This window comes from Ambystoma mexicanum, chromosome 2p (genome assembly GCF_040938575.1).
Source record: "Ambystoma mexicanum isolate Mex_15411 chromosome 2p, UKY_AmexF1_1, whole genome shotgun sequence".
In the NCBI taxonomy this organism is placed as follows: domain Eukaryota; kingdom Metazoa; phylum Chordata; class Amphibia; order Caudata; family Ambystomatidae; genus Ambystoma; species Ambystoma mexicanum.
In genome coordinates this window covers 562,422,235-562,444,048 of record NC_090923.1, presented here as the reverse complement: position 1 = coordinate 562,444,048, position 21,814 = coordinate 562,422,235, and the positions used below count along the sequence as shown (strand labels likewise).

Sequence of the window (21,814 nt, the reverse complement as noted above, 5' to 3'; positions counted from 1 at the left end):
ATGCACCAGGAACAAGTAAAACGTATTCTGATAAATGTGGGCACGTCAACCATGGTTTTCACACCTTCTCAAGATGTCTCTTTGCACACCAGTCAAACTTCCATCCCCTTACAACATGCTATCTCAGCATCGGGGAATGACACTTCATCCCTTACTCAGACACTGAGCTTGGCCCCTGGGGCCATAGAGTTTGGACATTTAAACTTAACGACAGAGATGCATGGACATCCCCAAAGAAGCATGCAAACCCAACACAAGACATTGCTACTCCAACAAGTGAAAATGCGTTGTCATTTGGTGCAAGACACGCAGCATCAATCCTATTGACTGCTCACAATCCCACATAGCGCTTTACCTACTTTACCTATTAGACTCAGGGTTAGTCATCTGGGAGCACTTTCTGCTTACACCACTTCTCAAAGTGAAGTGTCTTGGTGGAAAGTTCCTGTAATTAAAGCCTTTATGGAAGATGTTAAAAGATCACACCCCTCAATTGCAAATCCAACTCCTGGCTGGTACTTGAATAATGTACTTACCAAACTCATGGGTCCCCCTTTTGAGGCAATGCCCAAACCTAGTGGTAAGCATCTCACTTACAAGACTGAGTTTCTCATTGCTGTTAATTCTATAAGAAGAATTAATTAACTGCAAGCCCTCCCAGTTCAAGACCCATTTGTAGTCATTCACAAAGACAAAGGGGTTCTGTGAACACATCCATGATTCTCACCTAAATCTTTCTCACAGTTCCATGTTAACCAGTCCATAGAACTGCCAGCTTTCTTTCAAAGTCCTACTAATTTAGCTGAAAAATCCTTCATACACTAGGTGTCATTTGGGCTGTCATGTATTATCTAAACATGACAAAACCAATAAGGAAAACAGACCAGCATATGAATCTAAGCAGATACATGCATTAGAAATACGATTACGGTAAGTAAAGTATGCCGTATATATTATAGTGCAGCAGTCAACGCACTGTAGTTAAGTTGAGTATCAAGTTCCATAGGAAACGCAAAAATTGAATTGCTAATAACAATTTACTCGCATGACGTATTTGGCTAATGTTTTACAAACAAAATGTTCATCACAGGGCGCCCCCAGATTGCTGAAGGCCCTTCTCACTGTACAGGGACAAAGGCCCTGACTAGTGGGCCCAAAAGACATGTAGAGGGACCACGGTCAAAGACCATGGTCACCTAGTGGGTCCAAAGGAACATATTGGTGGAACATGTACAGTGGAAATGGCCGAAGGCCATGGCTAGTGGCCTGTAAAAAATCAATGGTATAACAAAACCCTTAGAATTAACTGAAAATACCTTAGTTAAGGTGCAGTTAAGTTGTACCGATTTAGCTCAACAAAGCCCTTCAAAGTCAGCAGATGTGGGAAGTAATGAATAGCTTAAATTGGCGCATTCTCATTGAAGAGCCCATGAGCACATACATATTATAGGAGAAGGGAGTCACAATGACATAAAACAAATGGCATTATGGGGACATCAATGGGAGCGCGCCGAGTGAAGCTGGTCATGACTTCCCACATCCGCTGAATTTCAAGAATTTTGTCGTGTAAAATCTGCACAACTTAACTGCACCTTAACTAAGGTTTTTTCTGTGAATATATATGTTTGTGTTTATTAAGGTGTTTTAATGATAACTGCTTGACATTTACTTTACCTGCCTACATACAGTTAAAGGCCTAATAAGTTTATTTTTGTACTCCTGTATTGCTTATTTTATTTGAGTGCTTTATGTGTGAGGTACAATTATCCCACTGCCATATCGACTAACGTCTGATTTACTGCTTAGTCTGCGTTATATTGATAGTTTGGCTACACCTAACTAACAATTACCTTGTGTGTGGTGTAGTGTAGCCTCTCAGAAACTTTCCAGAGATATGGTTCTGAAAATCCATCTTAACATCATGCATCTCCAAATCAGCATTTCACTAAAACAAAGGCAGCATTCATGGCTTTCCTAAGGCAACTTCCTATCACTGAAATGTGCATTGCTTCCGCCTGGGCCACTACTCTAGCTTTTAATAAACACTATTCCTTGCATCTTTCCTTCAGAGAAGGATTCTTCTTTCACCCAGGAAGAACTTTGCAACATTTTTGATTGAAAACTGTTTGGCTATCACTACCTCCACCCCACTTATTTATTATTTCCTTTCTTCGTAGTGCTGTCCCAAACCATTGAAAAGGAGAGAGCAAGCATGGTGATTCAGGTTCTCTTAATACTTGCAATGATTAATTTGTGTGCTATTTGTTGGTGCAGAAAATGATGTATAGGTTTTTTTTGCTTCACTGTCTATAGTTAAGGATTTATGAAAGCTCTAAGTGCTACCAATTCCTTAATGGTGTATATATTTAGCATTGGGATCTCAGTGGGAATCTGGTGAGCCATTTCCTTAGTATCTTGTGATGCAGTGTGCTGATTTTCAAAACAGATCTTCTAGTTTCCAATTCTTTGTGTAGGAGGTTTAGAGAGCTATTGAAAGCCTACTCTGGTTGTTCACATAATGTTTTCGAACAGGACCAACACCTTATCTAAGCTTCATGTTTTCTTCCTTTTCAAACAGTAACTTAAATAGCACTTTTCTTTAGGCCTTATATTTCCAAACGACAGAGTTACATTAAATAAATGGCATACCTGTAAAAAACATAAACCTCTCTGGACCACAAAAATAATAATGTTATTCACCTCCAATGAGGGTGCCATCATCTATCTATCTATCTATCTATCTATCTATCTATCTATCTATCTATCTATCTATCTATCTATATATACACACATAAAATATACATAAAAGTGAAATTTGCGGGTTTGCGGCTTCGTGTATGTTCCCTATACAATTCCACAACGTTTAACCAATCTGCACCAAATATTACAGTCACCTGTTAGGACCCTCCGGACAGTACTAGCTACATGACATCTGGACACGATTTCAACAAAAGTCTCTGGATGTGTAGGTTTGTGGATTTGCGTATGTTCCCTATACAGTTCCACACTGTTTCACCAATCTGCACTCAATTTTGCACAGTCAGCTGTTAGGACTCTCCGGACATTATTGGGTACATGACATTTGGACACTGCGCCCCTTTCTGCGGATTTTGACAAAAGTCAACATTTGTTTATGGGTTTGTGTCTTGGCGAAGCGTTGTTCCTTATACAATTCCACACCGTTTCACCAAGCTGCACCAAATTTTGCACAGTTACCTGCACCTATGAGGAAATGAAATTCCGGGCCTGGGTATATCAGCTAGTTGCTTATACATTGCATTAACCATTAGTAGGAGACCATGTCTGGGACCTCAAGGACCACTCAAAAGGCTTAAACCAGTTTGTAATCCTTTTCCCATCTAGGAACACCTCTTTAGTGGAAATATTTAAAGCTACTTACCCTATGGTATTCTGCTTGTGCCTTAACTAAACATGCATGTCTGGATCAAACCACAAAGTTGATGCAGGGGTTGTCGGAGGAGTCCTGCAGTAAGTCTCAACTGACACAACTGTCCTACTCCTACCAGACTCTGTGGGATACTGCCTCAGGCTCGAAGTGAGCGAGGCAAGGGTATCACTTGCCAGTGTTAACTGTAATACTGAATCACCAAAGGAACCAATCAGTAATGTCATCATACCTCACTCCTTTAACATAGTGGAAGGTATGCGATTATTCCTTATTTCTATTCTGACTTTTCTGTCACAAATAGATTGTTAGACAGTCTTTTGCCACTGGGATCCTGTGTACAGAAGCAGGAATTTGCAGAACGAGGATAATTCTTCAAAAATTATTTTTGTTTGAAATTGCATAGTTCATATTTTTAAGCATGGTCGCAACTAGTGCTGTGAGAAGATTCACTTGGTAAGTCTTGCTGATACCTTCCTAATGTCTTGGTTATGCCTTTTAAAGGCCTTCCTCTCACTCAAGGTGGGATACCTTGCACTACTGTTTGGTGTGTTCTGTTGGATGGGGTTTCTGAGGCCAAGCTGTTGCATATGATGTAAATGTTGTGACTCTGTTGACCCATTCTCTTATTTTGCAGGTACTATGGTGTGGTGACCCTGGTGTCCATACTGCAGGTGAGGATTATGGCCTTTAACACTTTTGTGAGTATAGTGCCCACCTCCTCTGCAGTGTAAACAAAACAAAAATAACAATATCCTGGGAACAGCGGGAGTGAAAAGCCCCGCTTAGGCTTTTGCTTCTGTTACATGGTTTATTTATGAAGTAAATCGGTAGCTGCGGAGAGACATACATAAATGAAACAACAAAAAAACAAAAAACAACCATCCAAATACTCCTACCTAGGAATATGATAAAATCTCCACAACAACAAACCCCAGTTGAAGCTCTTAAAACAGTTATTTGACTGTGTAATGTAATCCAGCTTACATGGCATTGAGGTCTGGTTCCAGAAATGCACCAAAATGATCAATACATGATACACCAGCAGAACCAAAGGTATCCACTTGCTGTTCTGCTAACATGTACTGAGGACCCACATGAATACTTCCAACAATGCCTATTGAGCAAAACTAGGACATCTTCCGTTTCTGACAGGACATCCAAGTTTGGGGTAGATCTAAAGGAAAGCAACAAGTACTTGCAGGCCAAACAAAACATGACAACTAACTCCACAAAAACAGAAATAAGAAGCGCACAATCAAGAAGCAGATACCCGGTCCCAGCAGAGAAAGGAAAGACACTTGCAATTACATCAAGTAGTCCTACTCCTAGAAGAAGCAAACCGGAGATGAACTGCCCGGTGGGAAGCACAAACAAAATGAAATTCTACGGGGTGCTCATTAGAAGGTACACCCTTGCAGACTGTCTAATTAGAGTACAAAACCCAAAATACAGTCGGATAATGACCAAATACTGGGTAAGTGATTTCACTCGACAAATTGAGAGAGCCTGGCACAGGCAGTCTCAGAATGTAGATCAAGCCCGGATCAGCCAACATTGTGATCTAGGGATGTTGGAAAACGGGGACCACTTATTCTTAGTGCCCCAAATAGCCAACAAGGAAAATCTACAATGAAAATCATCCAGTAAGATCAGAGTAGCAAAAAATCAGAACAGAGATAGAAACCGAAAGGGACAGAGACCAACAGAGAGACGGGTGGAGGAGATAGAGGATATAGAGAAAGACACACACAGAATTAGGTACACAGACAAACTGCCTATCTGTCTGCCCTTAACACAGTGTATCCCTCTCTCAAAGGGAGGACGGAGACTGAGAGAGGTGCCCAAATTGCCAGAGGGATACAGCGAGGGAAAGAGACAGAGTGACTGAGAGGGACCCACAGCGAGGGAAAACCCAAGTAAAAGTTAAATAGAGCTATCAGGCGGAACCTAACTTGAGAGAGAACCACACAGACACAGCGTAATAGACAGAGACGGTGTGAGAAACAGACATACAGAGACCAAGAGAGAGGCAGATGGACCTTGACAGACAGCTTAATGAGGAGGGGGACAGAGAGTGAGACAGACACAGATGGCCAGAGTGACTGGGAGAGACTGGGACATCAAGACTAATTGAGAGACAGAGGGAAAGGGAGACTGACATAGACAGACAGGGGTGAGGGTCGGGGTGAGGGACTCCAATGAGTCCCAGGAACACTATATCTCGCTCCATTTGTTTGTGTGTCTCTCTCTGAGACCAGAAGAGACAGAGAAATTGAGAAAGATACAGTCAGATAAACTAAGTGAGAATCCCAGAGAGACAGGCAGACCAAGAGAGACAGAGACCTAGAGCAAAAAAGAGAAGCGACAGATCCAGATAGACCAAAGGTGAGGCAGAGAGACATTACACTTATCTAATGTAAACGTTTAAATCATTAAGTATTTACAAAAGTCATGCTCATTTCTTTTTTATGGAATCTGGTAAGTGTAATAGGAGAGGTTGTCATATTTAGTACAATGGCAAACATTGTCCTTGTTGTGCAGGTGTGGCGGAACTAGAATGGCACAATGCTGCTTACCTTGTTCATTATCTTTGTTATCTTGCATTTGTATAGTGACTACTGCTGGAAAATAGGTCTTCAATTACATTAGAATGGAGCAGATTCTCCCATTAGACAGGCAATTAAGTGTTTTTCATTTATTTTGTCTATTTCATGAACCAACGTTATTTCAATTTCAGTATCATTGAGGCTGTATAGGATATTCAAGGATTGTTTCTGGGTGTGCTGTGTCTTAGTGTGACAAGGCCAGAATACTGGTCTTGTCAGGAAGGGGTGATAGTCCCTGCGGACTAAGAGGGAGGGCTGGAGAAGACAGAACCATAATTGACATTGATGGTGGCAGAAACCTCCCAATCTGCCATAATCCCCAAACCTCGCCTCTTTGCTGAAATGCTTCTTTGTAGACCGCTTGTTCCTTATGTCATGCCTCCAACAGGTACTTGCACCTGTTCTTCTGTTACTCTTAGAGTCTCTGCCACCTAGGCCATGAGAACGGCCCCAACAGAACGAAAGAGAAGGCAGCCTTTGGGATAAGGAAAAGATGGGACAGGAAGCAAAAAGACGCGGCTGAGGAAAAAACAAAGCAGATGTGCAAACACAGAAGAGCGCCGCAGGACTGAAGGAAAAAGGAACCGTGTCCTTACTTGGCAGCATAGAAAGGCTTGCAGAATGACCAGAGGGCGGTGCACGCTTACGCATAAGTGTACAGACCCCCTGGAAACAGTAGGGATCAAGATTCACCCACCCTAAAGACACTTGCCTGCAAGAACCCCCGAAAGGAGGGGGGGGTAGAGCCCTGGCATAAGCATTGACCTTCTTTGGCTGTGGATGCCAGACTTAGTATGCGGAGCGCCTATGAGGAAAAAGTAGCTGGGGCTTAGACCCCTATTTGAAATAAAGCAGCCTACACACACACCCTCTGGGGAAAATAACAGGTCAGATTGGCTCAGGAAATCTTTCCAATGAGGACAGAGGGAGGGAGATTTAAGCTAGGGACAGGAAACCGGAAGTATGGGTGTTAGGGAGTTTTACACAAGTTACTGTCTGTGACAGAACTTGGAAAAGCCCACCTTAGGTGATGGGGTCAGTAGATGGATGACTGAAGTAGAAACTTTGGAGGGAACAGGCGGATGCACTCGAGCAGTTGGACGCCCAGCATTGGAGCCCTTCACAGGCTTCGGTTCAACAACGGTTGTCATCTGGGAGACTTTTCTTCAGTTCTCGGTCCACAGCTCGGCTGAAGGGACTTCAAGGAGTGGAAAAGTGTCACTGCAGACCCAGAAGGATGCCCACAAGGTTTCAGCCGGATTTGCGCTTCACACGACGTTGCACCGCAAAATGGCAACGCTCTCAGGGTGTTGGGAGTTTGCAGCCTGGGATGGTCACAGCTCTTCTTGAGATAGAGAAAAATGCAGGTGGTCTTGAGACTGGTTAGGCCCACCAGTTCAGGGGAGGAAGTAGTCTTCAAGAGATCTTCCCTATCGCTCGTAATTTGGGGTTGGGTCTTCAGCAGTCACTCAACAGCTCTGGCGGTCGCTTGAAAGTTGCTGGGACGTCTGTCAAATTCTGATGAACCCTCCCGGTCCTCCTCCTCACCTGTGTCTTCAATTGTACTGTCGTATGTCTCTGACTCCTTCTTGCGACGAGGTCTTCGTAGTTCCTTGGACCTTCTGTCTTTTTTGTGATGCAGATAGGGACGAGCTACCTCAGAGGCCACCTTGACCTGAATTATAACCAGGACCAGGGGGACCCCGAGTAGCAAGCTCCCAAAGTTCAGGGAAAAAGCCACGTAGGCGTAAAAAAACCCTGAGTGATCGAGTTCTGGAAAACTCCTGTAGCGGTTTACAGATGAGGGTTGATTCTTGCACTTGCAGTCCTTATAGATCACAACAAATGTCCGTGAGGTAAATGGAGAAGGATGAATAATACTTCTGGCGAAGTGTAACAGGCTGGACACTGAGCTTGTCTGCGAAGGTAGGAAGGAGGCTTCCCTTAAACCAGGTGGCGGGAGAATACTGATAGTCGGAGTGCTAAAAAGGTAAGGTATTAGGAGGAGATGTGGAGAGAACAGGACGTCGGAAAGCCGTAGAAGCACAGGGAAGAAATGAAAGAGTAAAGAGGAAGAACGCCAAGTGGCAGAAGGGAGAGCGGCAGGTCAGAAGTACCGGAAAGATACAAACAACCAGTTTACAAATGTAAACACGGAAAGGTAAGGCAAAGGCAAGTAGATGGAAACGGAGGCAGCGAAAGAATCAGGGCAGAGCCACAGAGACAGAAAAGGAAGAATGAAACACCAAATGAGCAGGCTGTGTAAGAAAAGGGAATGAATACACGTGCAAAGACACATACCCGACACCGTAGATTGTTAAACTGAATAGGAAAGAAACAGGTACCCACTGAGAAGGGAAGGGGAAAAGAATACCGGACGAGACCGGTACAAAGGCTGAGCGAAGACAGGCAAGGGCAAAAGTAGAAAGATCGGACGAAGCCGAAAAGGTAGCAGGAGGCGAAAAGATTCCTCCAGGAACCAAAACACAGCAGGAAAGCACGGGAGCATCACCAAGAAACGGATACAACGCTCAGAGCCAGGGAAACACACACAGGAAATAGAACTGGGGGCCATATTGGAAAAACACTAGACCGCCAAAACGGAACATGCACCGCCATATTACAAGTATTTCCATCTTTGCCATACCTTCCACGAGCGTGGCATGACAACGTCCTTCTACAAATTCCTTTTCAGATCTTCAGTCGAGTGGGTGACTGAGGTTCAGCTCCAGGACCCTCACCTTTTATGCACGAAAACTGGCTGAGCCCACCAATCGCCATTCAAATCTGGTGGCAGCTGTACAGTGGGACAGCCCGCCTCCCAGTTCAAACTGGTTCCAGGTAGGCACACGGCAGGACAAAGGCCAGGGGCGTACCTCCCCCACTTCCTGTCCTTTCAGGCACTGCAAGCACCTTGGCTGGCTTTCCAAGGGAGGCCCGCCAAAGGCAAAAGACCCATCAAGCCCTCCTCCACCCAGGAAGGTAGAAGAAGGCTCAAGAAGGAGCAAGTCAGACTTAAAGTACAGCCACCATTTTAGGCAAATGGTGAGCCCTGTGCCCTGTGTCCTTACTGCAGCTGCGAAGATAGCCTACAGTAGAAGTCCACAAATAGTCATGCAAAAAGGTACACTGCCACCAACCTGTCAGATGAACTACTATCAGTAACTAAAGGTTACTGGAACAGTAAGAAAAGGAAGACACGGTTTCCCCTCAGCACTCCACATAAGGTGTGGGGTGTGCTGATCTCACCAAATAAAATACGGGAGGGTATCCCCCTGCCCTGGTAACAGTAGTTAACCCAGGTAATAAAAGGGAAAGCTCAAGGAGTTTCCAGCAACACTGCGCAGAAAATGCTGTGTGATGCAATAGTAAAAGGTAAATGTCAGGAAACCTCGAAGAAAGCATAACTCCATGAAAAAGTATCCAAAAGAGAGAAAAGGGTTTCCAAGTACAGAGTAAAAGAATGAGTGAGTTTTGAAAAAGGTTCCCACTCACTCAGGAGAAATAGTCCAAAAATCCAATAGTCCAGCAACAATGTATTTATATTTTTATTTATTTTTAGATTTATTTCAGCGCACCAGGCCCTGGGGCATCTGGGCACTAGTTACAGAAGAGCATTTTACATTCGTTGAAGAGCAAGAATACACATATGGTTACGGACAGAGTATGGCCTGGCAAAGCCACACCTTGTGTTACGGGGGCTACATCAAGTATGCCGTACTAGGTTAACAGCAGCATGGTACAGATAAGCAGGTTGCAAAAGGTAAACAGGTCACAGTAGTTAAGGTGACTGCTAGGGGACTCACAAAGTGGAAAGAGAGAAGGAAATTCTACCTAACAGTGGGCTATCTGGGTGAGGTCAGTCATGGAGTCGGAAGTGGACCAAGAGAACAGTAGATTGAAAGAGGGAGCGGCGGCTTGTGGAGAAGAATGGTTTGAACCGGTGAGGTATTGGCTTCGAAGTGGTTCTGCAGTGTGAGTGGGCAGTTTAGGATAACAAGTGAGTAGAGTAAATTAGTGTAAGGAGTGAATGGGAATTCAATGACACAGGGTAAACGGAGGATGCCTGGGTAGTTAGTGGGAGGAGAGGAGTAGTGGAGTAGTGGGAGGAGGAGTGTAGTGGTGAGAAGAGGCGTTTAGGTAGGAATAGGAGAGTAGGAGGCTGAAGGTTAATAATAGTAGTAGTAGAGGGAGTAGTTCCTAGGTAGATTTTAATTTTTATGCACAATCTCCTCCATCTGTGAGCCCCCCCGGCTGTTTTTGCTGGACTACTGGATTTTTGGTCTGTTCCCCTGAGTGAGTGGGAACCGTTTTCCACACTCACTCTTTCTTTTACCCTATCCTTGGGATCCTTTTATATTTCTTTTTATACTTTCTTCTTGGAGTAATGCTTTCCTGCAAGGTTGTGGCATCTGTGTTTTGACTTTTGCAGCACACAGCACTATCTGTGCCGTGTTGTTGGGAGCCCTTTGGGCTTTGTTCGTTATTTTCTGTTACAGTGGGATAGCTTTATCCGTCCTATTTCTTTCTATTGTGAGATCAGCACACCCCACCTTATGCAGAGTGCTGAGAGGCTACATTGTATCCCCTTTCTCACTCCTACTGGAACCTTTTTGGTTACAGTGACAAGCTAATCTGAATCGCTGGTGGCAGTGATTTTATCCTACTGACTTTTGTGCAATTTTTACTCCCAGGCTGTACACTGCTGCGGTAATTCACAGAAGGATCACCAAAATGGTGACAAAGTTCTTTTTGCCATTTCGGGATCAGTTGTCCTTTCTATGTACTCCTTCTGCCAAGGAGGGTGAGGTAGGCCTCTGTTTGACTTTTTTCTGCTGAGTTTTTCCATGGGAAAGCCCGCCAAGGCGCCAGTGTGTCTGTGAGGACAGGAAATAGGGGAAACTCCAAAACTCTGCTGTTCTTTGTCTTCTGCTATACATGCCTGGAACCAGTTCCAACTGGGAGGCTGGCAGTCCTAAAAGGACAGCCACCAGCCAAAATGTGATTGGTGCATGTGCAGCCGTACAGATAAGTGGTGTATCGGCCACTTTTAATTTCTAAAAATAGGCAAATACTTCAAAAAAAATAAAAGCGGGGAGTAAAAATACAACAGCAAAAAATGGGAAACAAACACATATGAGCTAGTGAATCTACATTCACTCGCACAGCTCCATGGAAATGTTTGGACCAGCAGTGCACGTAGTACCACAGGAAGAAGTTGCTATTGCTGCTTGATCGGAAGAAGTAAACATGTACCCTTTTAATGTGTATGACTCGCTAGGTGCGAAGAAATTTGACTCAGTTAGATGGGAATGGCTGTTTGCCTCAAAGGAAAAGTTTGGAACGGGAGCAGGTTTCATGAGGTGGTTTAGGATGCTTTATTCTAGGCCGCTGGCGAGAGTTAGGCCGGGTAAACACGTTGGAACAATTCTCAATACGTAGGGGCACTAAACAAGGATGTCCGTTGTCCCCCATGTTATATGTATTGGCCTTGGAACCACTAGCAGAGTTTCTAAGGGTGGAGTTTCAGGAAGCGGGTCTGTTAGTGAACGGAGTACATCAAGTAGTTTCAATATATGCAGACGATCGGTTGCTATATATATGCAAAGTCCAGAGTACAATCTAGAGTCCTATCTGGAGGTGTTTGACAATTTTGCGAAGCTGTCGTGGATTGCGATCAGCAGGACGAAATCTTGTATTTTTCCCTTGGCAGGATGGAAGGGAGTGGATGAATCACGTCTCCCTGGCCTAGGGCTACAGTGGAAGGTGGCATTGTTCAGGTACCTGGGTATCAACATATATCATGACACTAAAGTGACATATTGGGAAAACAGACTGAGGGCGAAAAATGGAGTGATGAACTCAATGAAGTTCTGGGGAAAGAAATGGCCACTCTCTGTGATGGGCAGAATCACACTATTGAAAATGGTGGCCCTTCCCCGGTTGCTATATCACGTTTTAAATGTCCCGTTTCTCATACCTAGAGGGTTCTTTCGGGAGCTGAGTGGGATGATAGGAGGTTTCATATGGGGCTCTGGGAGGCGTCGAGTGGCCCTAGACACCATATATAAGGATTATCATTTTAAAATATATTACTTAGCTGCTCAATTAAACATGTGGCTGGGTAGCTAGCAGACACAGTGACAGTAGAGCATACACTCCTGACTGCGAGGATAGCTCTGTATTTACTGAACGAGGTACTATGGCTTAGAGAGGATAGAATTAAGGATCCCCCATACCTCATACAATTAGGCAGAAGAATTTGGTGTTAAAAGGTGTTAAAACTGAAAAGGCCTTACTCCCCCCAGATCCCGTTTGTGCAATAGATCGCAAAAATGTAGGAGATTTAGCACAGATTAGGAGGCAGTGTGAAAGTAAAGGAATTGCTACCGTGAGCGACATGTTCTCATCACAAGGTTGCAAAAGTTCCAAGAGATAGTAGTGGAGTATGGAGTAAGCAGTAGACAGTTTTTAGTGCATTCCAGGTTAATACATGAGATGGAGAGCAGATTGCAAGATGGCCCGTCTCTCCTGGAGGAGGACAAAACACTGGAATTATTATATGTAGTCTTAGAATGGGGGACATGGCATATACTTTACTTTACATCATTTATATAGCGCACTGTGGACCCTTGGGCATAAAGGCGTTAAAACAAGGACGAACAGGATACAAAACATAACATAACATCAACCAGGGTAAGTTCTCCATAATGGTTACTAGCGAGGGGGTCCGTAGAAATTCATGCAAATAAATATGTTTTCAGGTCTTTCTTGAAAGTCTCCAGAGAGCTTTTGAGTCTCAATGAAAGAGGAAGTTGATTCCAAAGTTTTGGGGCAGCGAAATGGAAGGCTCCTTTCTCAGCCTTTGAAGTTCTACTCCTGGGAATTGAGTAGATTCTGACCGTACGATCTTAATTCTCACCCACATGCTTATTCTATAATGACGTTCTGCAGGTAGTGTGGCATATTGCCTTTTCTGCATTTAAAGGTAATTGTCGGGATTCTGTACTTAATGCGTGATTCCACCAGAAGCCAGTGGAGAGATCGCCTAGCCTCTGTTACATGGTCTCTTTCGGTCAGCCCCAAGACCACTCTGACCGCCCTATTCTGCATTATCTATAATCTTTGGAGGTCTCCTTTTTTTAGACCTACTAATAAACTACCACAATAGTCTATTTTTGCACCAATTATGACTCTTGCAATTGTTTCTGAATTTGCCTGTGAAATGAGCGGCCTGAGGTTGTGTAGTAATTTAATGTAGTATGCAGAAGCCGAGATTACACTAGTGACATGATTTGTCATAGACAACGATTGATCTAGTGTCACTCCTAGAATTTTAAGCTTTGATACCGGTTTAATATGGTCCGTGCCCAACCTAAAGGATTGAAATTTGCTATCCAGCTTGCTGATGGCAGCGGAACTCCCTATGATCATCAGTTTCCTTTTATTTAATGCTAAGTTGTTATTAAGCATCCAAATTTCAATTAGGTTGAGCACTCTGTTTAACTCCGCCTTGTCTCGTGAATGGCAGCCGGTGAGCGGGACAACACATTGCGTGTTGTCCACATAGTTAGAAAACATGATCCCCACTGCCTCTAATTGGGCAAAGAACAGTACCATAAACAGATTGTAAATACTAGGGGAAGTGCACGCACCCTGTGGAACCCCAAAGAGAACTCCAGTGTGTATTAGGGGTTGCTGGAGGCAATATTCAAAAGAAATCCAAAAGACAGAAATAAATGGTAGTCGGACATAGGCAGAGAGTTCACGGACCCAGAATGGACACGGGCGTTGATGTACCCCAAAAGTGTCTCTAGGAATGCTAGGTTTAAGCTGACACAGTTGTATATACTTTATAGAGCCTACATGACACCACACCTTATTTCACAATTCCCGGGCTCAAGGAAGGAGAAGTGCCTTAGGTGTGCGGAGGGAGAGGCAGACATGCTGCTCTGGACGTGCCCAGTGGTTTGAGAATTTTGGCAAGAGATGAAAATCTGGCTCCAGAGGGTAGGAATAACTAAATATAAATGGTCCCCGGGAGTGAGCTTGCTGGTATGTTTGCACGCCCATAAAAAAACAAATCTGCAAACAGACTGATAGATCTTGCCCGGGTACTAGGAAAAAGAAGGATTGCTATGGTGTGGACATCGAGGAACGGTCCAAGAATAGAGGGATAGTGGAGTGATTTAAGACATTGGTCCATGGCTGAAGCTACGCTGTGGATTAATACTGTTCACAGGTGAGAACCTTGAGAATGTGGCGACCTGGAACGCCCTGGTGCACACATTATTCAGCTCCCCGGATGACAAGTCCCCCTGACTTCCCACTGCAAAGCAAACGATGGTGGAGAAGAGAGATTGAGAGCTAAAGACATCCAGACCCACTGGATCTAGACTCACTGTTAGCACCCTGAAATAGCCTATCCTACCAATGCGTATCCTACACTACTGATAGCTAACGGAAGTAGCCTATCCTACCTCTCAAGGGCACTATGTATGCCACTGCCTTACAGCCAGTCTTACTGTGGGCCATACTGACACTAGTTCCAGTGTCTAATATTACAGGCCCTTCTACCATACCTGTACGAGTCTCTACTACAACAAACAATATAGCACACTTATTGGTGGGTACACCGACCCCACTGTCACGGAATAATTTGGGCCAACGACAACTGCCACGTCATGTTAATCTCACTCAGGGTCTACCCATAACTAATACACCCTATCACATGTCCTCTATAAACATCAGACTCCGCTCTATACTGACTAAACTATTCGAACCACCTGCCAATTCAATTACCAATATAGGCCCTAGAAGAAAATGCCTTCACAATAAACAAACCATCATAACCAAAAATAACAATCCTACTACTCTATCCATACCCATGACTGACAGTCTTCCCCACAAAAAATACCAGCAGAAGAATCCACACATTGTGTCACCGACTGATGAAGCAAAGAACCGTACTTCGCCCAATCCATTGACAGGGAACCTTGTTCCAGACCTCAAGGGGGCCTTAATAAACTCCAGATCCTTAGTAGCTCATGCCACAGAGATAGCTGATTTAATTCAGGCAGAAAATTCTGACTTTCTAGCCATTACTGAATCGTGGCTACATGAAGCAGCAGGCCCTGCCCTCATGCTCGCTGTACCTGACAATTATACCATTCTTAGTGCAGACAGAATTGAGGCCCGTGGAGGAGGCATTGCTTTCATAGCCTAATCTAATCTATCCATGAGACTGGTCCCTTCTCCTAATGTTAAAACCTGTGAATCCCTAATTTAAAATTACTGTTAAGTCAGGGTATATTCCTTGACCAAGTAACCAAAATCCTGACTTCAAGATTTTGAACTCGTCGTGTAGTGGACGAGTTCTTTTTGTCAATGTACCTGACAGAGAGGTAGAAAAAACTCTCTGAACGGTCAATTGACCTAAAGATGAGGGGACGTCACAGGAACCGGTCAACCTGCAAAGGAACCGTACATTAGTGACAGAAGACAACCTGAATAGCAATGAACAGATATCCCAAACTCTTAGTACCTGAAAATTGACTGTAGTTGACTGTAGTTGACTGAATGGCAATTCCAGAATATTAAGATTGGCGTCAGAATTCTAAGAGAACGAAAATAACCAGTAATTCACCAGAACCAAAAACAAGGACAAAAACTTGAATTAGAAATCTAGGAACAGTCTTACCAGTTGAGAGTTTCCAAGGAAGTACAATATCCAGAAGATGAAATGAAGAGCAGGAGCGATCCGCAAAAGCAGGAGCGTTGATCCACCTACCCACCGCCGGCACGAGGACGCCTAAACCAAGAATCCGGTAAGCAAACAATGTCCACCTGAAAACCGACGGCACGCGGACGCCTAGTACACTAGAGAGTCTCCAGTTCCAAAGGGACAATGAGGAAGTCTTTATCCACAGGTCTGTAGAAAGTTCCAGTAGCAGCAGAGTGGAGGACGTAAATAGCAGCACATGCCGAACGGGAAAGACAAGAGAAAATCCGTGAACAGTTCCAAGAATCGAAAACCAAGCAGGCAAAATCAAGCAGACGTCCGTGATCCGTAACAATTCCAATCAGGGGTTCCGAAAGTCGAGGCAATCCAACAAGAGGCACAAAACAAGGGAAAAACCAGCAGGAGTCCAGTAAACGATCCGGGTCAAACACTAATCCAACAGAAGCAAAGCAAGGTCCGTAGTGGCAAGAGAAATAACAATTTCAGAAGCAGCGAGTAGCGGGGAGGCGGGGCATAAGAACGAAAACCAAAATGTCACGTGAGTGTCTAACAACGTGCAAAGACACGTGACCTCAGGTACGCAGAGTGACTGCGTTTCCATGGTAAAGCCCAGAGCTGCTTAAATGACACAGAACAAACTGGCTGAGCAAACTTCCGTGTCCTGAACCAGCGTCTCCGTGACAAAAGCGGAGGAAAACCAGGCGAGGAAGGTAAGCGAGCAGGAACGGAAAGACTGCCAGTATGCTTCCCTGAATTACGAATCCTGACAGCATCCTTCCCCAATGAAGCATTACCCCCACAAGAGGCCAAGAATCGTGACATGAGATCAGGTGCATGGATATTGGAAGCTGGTTCCCAGGTCCTGTCTTCCGGACCATAACCTTTCCAGTCCACTAAAAACAACTGCTTACCCCTGACCGTTTTAACATCCAGAATGGCCTGTACCTCATATTCCTCAGTACCCTGGACCATAACAGGTGGTGGACGAGGAGGGGAACCAATCGGTGAGAGGCAAGGTTTGAGTAATGAGACATGAAAAACTGGATGTATTTTCCAGGATGACGGGAGATCCAATTTCACAGCAACAGGATTAACCAGAGAAAGCACTGGAAAGGGACCCACAAAACGAGGCACAAGACATCTGCAACCTGGTATACGGAGATTCTTGGTGGACAACCACACTTTGTTCCCTGGCGTATACTGAGGGGCTGGTTCCCTATGACGGTCAGCATATTGTTTGGCATGATCCTTTGCTAATTTTAATTGGCGAAGTACAGCTTCATGTACGGCTGTAACATCTCGTAGACAACCCTGTACTGCCGGATTAGCAATGTCTATGGCCAAATCCAGTGGAAGGGTTCGGGGGTGTTGGCCATACATAGCAAAAAATGGCGTGGTGCCGGTGGAAGTATGAATTGAGTTGTTATATGCGAACTCAGCATGGATCAGCACCGAAAACCATGATTCTTGGAATTGCAATGTCAGACAGCGCAAATATTGCTCGAGGGTGGCACTGAGCCTTTCGGTCTGACCGTCAGTTTGTGGGTGGTAAGCACTAGAAAAGCGGTCGTCGATGCCCAATGAATTAGTAAGATGCCTCCAGAACCTGGAGGTGAATTGAGACCCCCTGTCGGATATAATAATATCCGGGAGACCAAAATCGCGAAAAACATGACGCAAAAATAGATCCGCAAGAACTGGAGCAGTAGGCAAACCTTGACAGGGAACAAAACGAGCAAGTTTGGTGAAATAGTCCACAATAACCCAAACCATATCAAAACCTTGCACCGTTGGGAGCTCAACAATAAAATCCATGGATATCATCGACCATGGACGATCAGGGACGGGTAAGGGTTGCATAAATCCCATAGGTTTGCTGGTAGATCCCTTGCACTGGGCACAGACAGAACAAGAGGAGACATAAACAGAAACGTCTTGCTGTAAAGACGGCCACCAACACCACCGACGTAACAATTCTTGTGTCTAGCGTCTCCCTGGATGGGCCGCCAGAAGGAATCATGGCACCATTGCATTGCCGTGCGCCGCGTAGCCAGATCAGGTAAATATAAACAACCTTGAACATATGGCAAAGAGTTGACGATGTCCATATTAAATTCTTTTAACTCACTTGGTTCTGAGACCACCCAGTCCCGGATGGACGAGACTAGTGAGGGTTGTAAGGTACAGGCACAAACTACCTGGTGACCCTGAAGAATAGTACCCCCCAAGAACGCGGTGCGTTTCCATGCAATCTTGACAAAGCATCAGCCTTGGAGTTCAAGGGTCCAGGACGATATGTGAGAGTAAAGTTATACATGGAGAAGAACTCATGCCACCTAGAATGACGGGCCGTAGTACATTGTAAGGATTGTAAGGCCAGAAGATTCCTGTGATCAGTGTACACTTGCACAGGCAAGACTGCCCCCAGTAAGTGATGTCTCCAAACAATGAAGGCATCCCTTACGGCCAAGAGTTCCAATTCCGAAACAGTATAGTTCTGTTCATAAGGGGTGAGCTTGCGTGAATGATAAGCCTCCGGGTGCAGCAAACCAGTGTCTTTACACATTTGTGACAAAACTGCGCCGACCGCGACTTCAGACGCGTCTGCTTCCACAAAAAATGGTTGGGTCGAATCCGGATGCTGAAGCACCGGTGCAGTAGTAAAGGCTTGTTTCAAAGCGTCAAATGCTTGTTGTGCCTCATTATTCCAAACAAACGGCCGTTTACTACTGGTCAATGCTGTGAGTAGAGCTACTGTTTCAGAGAATGAACGAATGAAGCGACGATAGAAATTAGCAAAGCCAAAGAAAGACTGTAATGCTTTGATAGTAGAAGGAGTCGGCCAGTCCAACACTGCTTGAACCTTGACATTACTCATCTTTATGCCCGTGTTTGTTATATCATAACCAAGGAACTCTACCTCCGTAACATGAAACAAACACTTTTCCAATTTGGCATATAAGCGGTTTTCCCGAAGACGTTGCAAAACTGCAGATACGTGTTTTACATGTTCTTCATAGGACGAGGAGTATATCAATATGTCGTCAAGATAGACAACGACGTGACGGTCCAACATGTCACTGAACACATCATTGATAAACCTTTGGAAAGTTGCCGGAGCGTTGCAAAGACCAAAGGGCATAACCAAATATTCGAATAACCCATATTTGGTTTTGAACGCTGTCTTCCACTCATCTCCTTTCCTCATTCTGACCAAATTGTAGGCTCCGCGTAAATCAAGTTTAGTGAACAACTCTGAAGAACCCAGCTGGTCTAAGAGAACAGAAATCAACGAAATGGGGTATTGGTTTCTGATGGTAACAGCATTCAATTCGCGATAGTCTATGCAGGGTCTCAGATCTCCCTCTTTCTTCGGCACAAAAAAGAGAGGAGATGCGGCAGGGGAACGAGAAGGACGGATAAAACCATTGGCTAAGGCTTTATCCAAATACTCCTTCAAAACAACATTTTCCTTTTGAGTAAGGGAATATATGCGTCCTGAAGGTATTTTAGCGCCTTCCAGTAGGTCTATGGGGCAATCGTAAGGACGATGAGGCGGAAGGGTATAGGCCCCTATCTTATCGAAAACATCCTTGAACTCATATACCTTTGGCAAGGCTGAAGAAACGCCACCAATCACAGCAGCCGTATCCAACAAGGAGATGCACGGACCACAAGACTTCGTAGGTAACGACAGACAGTGTTTCTTACAATGGTCCGAAGAGAACGTGATACAACCAGACTGCCAATTGACCAACGGGTTGTGGCGCACTAACCATGGTAACCCCAAGATGACCTTATATTGAGGTGCGGAAATTACATCAAAACTTAGTTATTCCGTATGGCCAGATTCTAATGTCATAGTGAGCTAAATTGTACGCTCCGTGACTAGACCTGACAATAGGGAGGTGCCGTCAACAGCGTTGACCACCTCTGGAAATTCCTTTGGTTCAACAGGGATCTTCCATTCCTGTAAATACTGTCCGTCTATGTAATTTCCCGTAGCACCTGAATCCAAGACAGCATGGACAGTCCATGGATTAACAGATTAAAAGACTAAAGTAGCTGGAACAAAAAAAAAGAACGGAGTGTCTGGAGTCCTGACCTAGTTTGCTCGGCAATGGGACTCCATTTATTGCCAGGCCCTGGAGTTTCCCTGTTTCTTGGGTTTTTTAGGGCATTGTCGCAAAAAATGTTCGGCTGAACCGCAATAAAAGCACAAATTACTTTTCTTGCGATGTTCTCTCTCCTCCGTGGTTAAGGGACCCCGTACTGCTCCTATCTGCATAGGTTCCTCGCTGCCTGGCACAGGGGCATTTATGGAAGCGGGAGCAGGAACGGGGCCTCGCTTTTCACCCTTCCGTTCTGCCCGACGGGCATCTATCTGAAGGACTAGATCCAACAGTTCCGGAAACGTGGAGGGTACTACCGGGACTGTGGCCAATATATCTTTCAGAGATTCAGAGAGACCCTTGTAAAAAAGGGCTGCCTTTTTCTCATCAGGCCAACCGGCTTCTACTACCAACTGGTTAAACCTAGCCAGATAATTCAATAACGTAGTGTCGCCTTGTTGCAAAGAAAGAAGTTCCAGAACAGTGGCCTGGGTTTTATACCTGGTATCAAAAACCCGTGACAGGGCTTTAATTAATGCGTCACAATCATAGAGTAGATGACTACCCTGCTCCAACAGGGGATTCGCCCAAACTGCTGCTGTGCCACCTAGATAAGACAGTACGTACGCTGCCTTGGTAGTGGAATCAGGAAATGAAGTAGGGCGGCACAAAAAATGCAACCGACACTGATTAATAAAGGTCCGAAATGTTTTTGGATCCCCATGAAACCGCTCCGGCGGAGCCAGAGGGAATTGGGCAGCAAGAACCACGGGAGCGCTCTCTGGTCTAATTGGAGCAGACCCCGAACTGGCACCAGAACCAGAGGAGAAACCAGACGTGCCAGCCCCAGCAGATTGAATGCCCAGTCGCAACTCATGGATGTTGCGTTGTGTGTCCTCATGGGCTGCTGTCATGTCAGCCCGTAAATCAGCCACTAGTTGTGCCAATGCGGTTAACGGGTCACCTGTGACGTCCATAATGTGGCTTCTGAATATGTTAAGTCAGGGTATATTCCTTGACCAAGTAACCAGAATCCTGACTTCAAGATTTTGAACTCATCGTGTAGTGGACGAGTTCTTTTTGTCAATGTACCCGACAGAGAGGTAGAAAAAACTCTCTGAACGGTCAATTGACCTAAAAATGAGGGGACGTCACAGGAACCGGTCAACCTGCAAAGGAACCGTACATTAGTGACAGAAGACAACCTGAATAGCAATGAACAGATAACCCAAACTCTTAGTACCTGAAAATTGACCGTAGTTGACTGAATGGCAATTCCAGAATAGTAAGATTGGCGTCAGAATTCTAAGAGAACGAAAATAACCAGTAATTCACCGGAACCAAAAACAAGGACAAAAACTTGAATTAGAAATCTAGGAACAGTCTTACCAGTTGAGAGTTTCCAAGGAAGTACAATATCCAGAAGATGAAATGAAGAGCAGGAGCGATCCGCAAAAGCAGGAGCGTTGATCCACCTACCCACCTCCGGCACGAGGACACCTAAACCAAGAATCCGGTAAGCAAACAATGTCCACCTGAAAACCGACGGCACGTGGACGCCTAGTACACTAAAGAGTCTCCAGTTCCAAAGGGACAATGAGGAAGTCTGTATCCACAGGTCTGTAGAAAGTTCCAGTAGCAGCATCCTCCAGGATGTAAATAGCAGCGCAAGCCGAATGGGAAAGACAAGAGAAAATCCGTGAACAGTTCCAAGAATCGAAAACCAAGCAGGCAAAATCAAGCAGACATCCGTGATCCGTAACAATTCCAATCAGGGGGTTACGAAAGTCGAGGCAATCCAACAAGAGGCACAAAACAAGGGAAAAACCAGCAGGAGTCCAGTAAACGATCCGGGTCAAACACTAATCCAACAGAAGCAAAGCAAGGTCCGTAGCGGCAAGATAAATAAAATTTTCAGAAGCAGCGAGTAGCTGGGCATAAGAAC

The 21,814-nt window shown here is 44.8% G+C and overlaps 1 protein-coding gene across 12 annotated transcripts in view; it reads left to right on the top strand.

Moving 5' to 3' along the window:
• The window catches only part of NPRL2 (NPR2 like, GATOR1 complex subunit), a 717,787-nt gene that overhangs the window by 488,363 nt on the left and 207,610 nt on the right, over positions 1-21,814 (top strand). For all 12 annotated transcript variants that reach the window (XM_069644051.1, XM_069644050.1, XM_069644042.1 and 9 more), the window contains one exon: positions 4,044-4,080. In XM_069644051.1, the coding sequence (XP_069500152.1) occupies positions 4,044-4,080 (37 nt within the window). The remainder of the gene's footprint in view (positions 1-4,043; positions 4,081-21,814) is intronic.